At 38.3% G+C, this 4,167-nt stretch overlaps 1 protein-coding gene across 1 annotated transcript in view; it reads right to left on the bottom strand.

Annotated features, from left to right (window-relative positions):
* The window catches only part of LOC118416183 (inactive histone-lysine N-methyltransferase 2E-like), a 50,414-nt gene that overhangs the window by 17,245 nt on the left and 29,002 nt on the right, over positions 1-4,167 (bottom strand). The window contains exons 8-10 of the mRNA XM_035821263.1: positions 2,939-2,977; positions 1,868-1,941; positions 12-108 (exon numbers count right to left, since the gene is read on the bottom strand). Of these exons, the coding sequence (XP_035677156.1) occupies positions 12-108; positions 1,868-1,941; positions 2,939-2,977 (210 nt within the window). The remainder of the gene's footprint in view (positions 1-11; positions 109-1,867; positions 1,942-2,938; positions 2,978-4,167) is intronic.

Raw genomic sequence — 4,167 nt, 5'->3', positions numbered from 1 at the left:
AGAGATGTGTGACAGCTCACCTCCTCAGTGTACTGTCTGGTCTTCAGGAAAGAGGCCAAATCTGGGGTGTACTGGTTGGAAATGGCCTCTTGGTAGACGTCACTGTCACTGAAGAAAAGGCAGTTACCGTCAGTACTATGGCATAATTGCACAGACTGGGAGCTTGTTATCTAGCTTGGTTGCACCATGTTATAATTGAACTGGGTTGGCAATTATAAACTATCCCAGGCAGACAGTCCATCTCATGTAAGCTGCACAGAAATGGCCTCAGTGTGACATGTCCCAACCCATTGATGGATTTTGGAGGATGCACAGTGCCTTGGGAAGCCAGGTAATTGCGTGTGGGCGGCACATGCTTTCAAACGCAGGAACAAAAACATCCATGTACCACAACACAGAGTAAAAGCCCCCTTTCAACTACTGACGATGTATGGTACAATATTGTTACTGAAAAACATTTTTCTTTGTATTTTGCATGTCAGAAATTTCAAAAGCACCTTGTCTGGATTCTACCACCAACATCCATATACACAAGAGCTACAATGGTCATTATGAGGAAAATACGTCTTGAATTTATTTTGCTTCAGAGAAAACGTAATTTATTCAGTGTAAGGAGAGGTTTGTTAACATCATTAGCACATGCACGTCACACATGGTAAGGCCAAGAGGTTTACAGATCTTCCTTCAGCAATTATCATGCAAGTGGGTATCTTGGCATAATTGTCAATTCTAGAGCTAACACCACCTGTTCCCGGGTGAGCACCTCCATCTTAACCATCATTAAAACTTGTTCTGACAAACAAATGACGCAGGATTGCAAATTAGAGCATAATAGCTGCTCCGAGATGCATGGGCACGAGACAGGATCCAATATTGATGAGACTTAAACCCAAACGGTTAGCACAGGAGATGGAGAAGAAAAGCAAAGCACTTGAAATTTTGCCTGAGACAGGCGGCAAAAACTCCTTGTAAGGCACTTTACTGTGAGTCTTGGCAGGCACACAGCATAGTTGGGATATAGAAATAAACATAACAGTGTTAAGGCAACCATGCAACGTTCTTCCCTTTATTGCTTGTGGAAAAAGAGAATCAATCTGTAACAGCCAATAATAGCCTGCTACCTACCGATCACAACGAGTCAGAATGTTACGGCTGAGTGGGGTTTTACCTGTCACCAAATTTGTTTTGGAATGAGGCATATAAAGGTTCTCTACATCCCGGCAGAACTAACCAAGGGGAACCTGATTTCATCACAAATTCAATACTAGTTTTTTAATGACTGTGAAGTATGAACGCTGGAATAATAAACCATGTTCATCAACTCAATTCTGCTATTTCTGCATATACCCTTGGAAAACTTTCTATCCCATTTCAAAATCACCAGGAATGGCTGAGAGGCATTTTGGCAGTTGCCGAAGGGCTTTAAAGAATTTGAAATGCTAAATAAAACCAAGGGCATTGTGTCCCTTGTGAATATAGTATGCCATCCAGTGCCTTTATTGTTCTTCAATATGTGGATATGACTTTTCAAGGTTAGTCAGCAACAGGGCACAACTGAAAAGGCAACATTTTCGCGAAAATGCAAAATGTCTTCCTCGTAGCTTTCTGACCAGCTACTCACAATATTATACCATTCAGCTTGCCCTATAGTATTGTGTTCGCTAAAAACAACCTACATATGGTCAATTTTTGGACTTGGTCCTTAACATAATTATACTGTACCATTAGGCTTGCCCTATAGGTTTGTGTGCAAGAAGGAAGAAAACCTGTTAAAATTGCTAGTATTCACGTTACACATGGGAGAGCCATGGAGGCATCTAGTCGAGGTGCCCAGAGAACAGGAGAATAACACAGGGACATTACTTACTCGGGGCTGTAGTCCCAGGGTTCGTTGGCATCTTCATTATTCAGGGAGTTGAAGCCGTTTGGCGTGCGGTGTACCTGTCAAAAACACACCAAGGAGACAATGTATTAGGAACAATATTGGCATTTTAGAAAATGTGGATCTGTTGGTGCACTTTGGCAACATATGCAATTGTCACATAGCAAAAAGCTTTTACCAAGATGAAACCGAATTCCATTGTACGATAAATATGTTACCCTTCCCAGAATAATCTCTATCTGCCACATTCAATCAGAGCTTACTAGGTTATGGGCTGACATGCATGCAAATTCCATCGTATTATCTGTACAGCAGATATAGGGTATGATTCCCACAGTGCAACAGCCAAAGTCACCTTGTACGAAGGATACGTGTCTCACCAGCCATTTAAAAATCAGCATTTCTATCCTGTCTTTAGCTTTCCTAAAGGGCTTTCTAGTCTCCTAAGATTCCAATGATATCACAATGATAGATCGTTCTAGCTAGAAAGGCTTTCAGGTGAACTGCTAATTACAAACAGCATCATTTTTCATCAAGCATCAAAGGGATCTTCTTGTACAGGCACAGACAGCTCTGACACACCTTTGCACACATGTACAAATATCTCAAGACTTCCCGGGAAAATTTTTCGGCAATTCATCAGGTTGCAACAGCTTCTGATATGTAATATTGTGTCTACAAGTTCAAGGAACAATCTAGACAGTTACATGTAACTTAGAAATCTGCATTGATTCATAAAATTTTTCAAAACATTCAAGCAATTACCAGAAATAATATAATTTGAAACTTTGGTCTATAAAGGTTACTTTAAGGACTATCAATAAACCAAAATGGCAATTGGAACCACTATCATGTAAAAATGGGCAATGACTGTGCCCATTCAAAATGGATATCTTTTAGTGAAGACTGAAGGACACCATTTGCGTTAAGGTAAGCTGGTAGTGACTTGTTTCGTGTCAGTATTTTTAAGACATTAACCTACGAATAAGGGACAACGTACAGCCAAGCTCAGTAGAAGGGTACCATGGTCAATAGAAAGGAAAATATTTGGCCTACCTTTGGTTTGGATGCTCTCCTTGTGGGATCACGGCATGTCTATATGAACAGAAGATGTTAAAACAGTTTAATTTTCATGGTAAACATTGCTACTTTCCAACCATTAAAAAAACACGCGAATATGTCAAAATTAAGCACCTGTGGAACACCTTCACCCACTCATCTTTGACAACAATTCTAACTAAATAGAGAGGAAAAAAAATCAGTTTTAATCACAACGGTGTGGAGCTTACCGCTACTGTTTTCATGTCTCAAAGATTAAAGGGATAATGTTGACTGTTTTGAAGTTATAATTTATAAGTCTGTACACTCGCACACCCATTTTGCTGAAATAACTCAATCTTGATAATTCAATCTTGTTCAAACATTTCAGCCACATTAGATAAAAGAATCAATATTTATTAGATATATGCTATTAATATTCATACAAGCATTACTAGGAGAGTTTACTTCAAGTTGAACTTAAGTAAGATGGGGCTATAAAAATCAGACCTGAGTAGAGTCGATTCCATATTACCGAGAGGGTGTTTCTTGCCTTTTGTTCTAACAATTCGGAAATCTTTGTAACAATGTAACTGTGATAAGTAACTGTTTAGAACTATTTACAACATCTATGTGACGTTCTAAATGTTTCTATAGTATTCAAACATGTTAGAAACATTTCTAACATCAAATACATTATTTCTGTTAGTTTCTAAACTGTTCCAACATAGATGCATCATTTGTGATCACATGTTCGAACATGGAAACAATATGATGAAACTGGGTCAGTGGGCTGGGAAGAGGGCAATTCACACATCCCTGCCAAGTGCAGGAAATTATGTCTGTCTGCCACCTTCTCACAAAAGACTCACCAGAAAATCTAAAAATACAAGAGCCAAACAAAGAACCAAGCTTAGCAGCTTTGTTTATGGGGTCAATAAAAGTTTTTATGGAGGGAAAAAATGACACAAAATGTTGGAACATGTTGGAACATTAACAAAAACACATAGATGTTTGAAAATTGTTCTAAATAAAGAGATAATGATATCATTTCTTTCCCAAATGTTCCAACAAATATAAAAAGGTTCAAACATGTTAAAACTTTCATTTTGAAATTTTTGAACAATTTCGAACTTTAGTGACTGAAATGTTCTTTTACTCAAAATAGTTTAGACTTATTACAAACATTATTTCAAAACCATCTCGGTGACTTGGAATTGACTCTAATAGGGCCATAATTCTACAGC

This window comes from Branchiostoma floridae, chromosome 5, assembly GCF_000003815.2.
Source record: "Branchiostoma floridae strain S238N-H82 chromosome 5, Bfl_VNyyK, whole genome shotgun sequence".
Taxonomy (NCBI): domain Eukaryota; kingdom Metazoa; phylum Chordata; class Leptocardii; order Amphioxiformes; family Branchiostomatidae; genus Branchiostoma; species Branchiostoma floridae.
The sequence above is the reverse complement of the archived record's forward strand: the minus strand, read 5'-3'. Positions and strand labels throughout refer to the sequence as shown.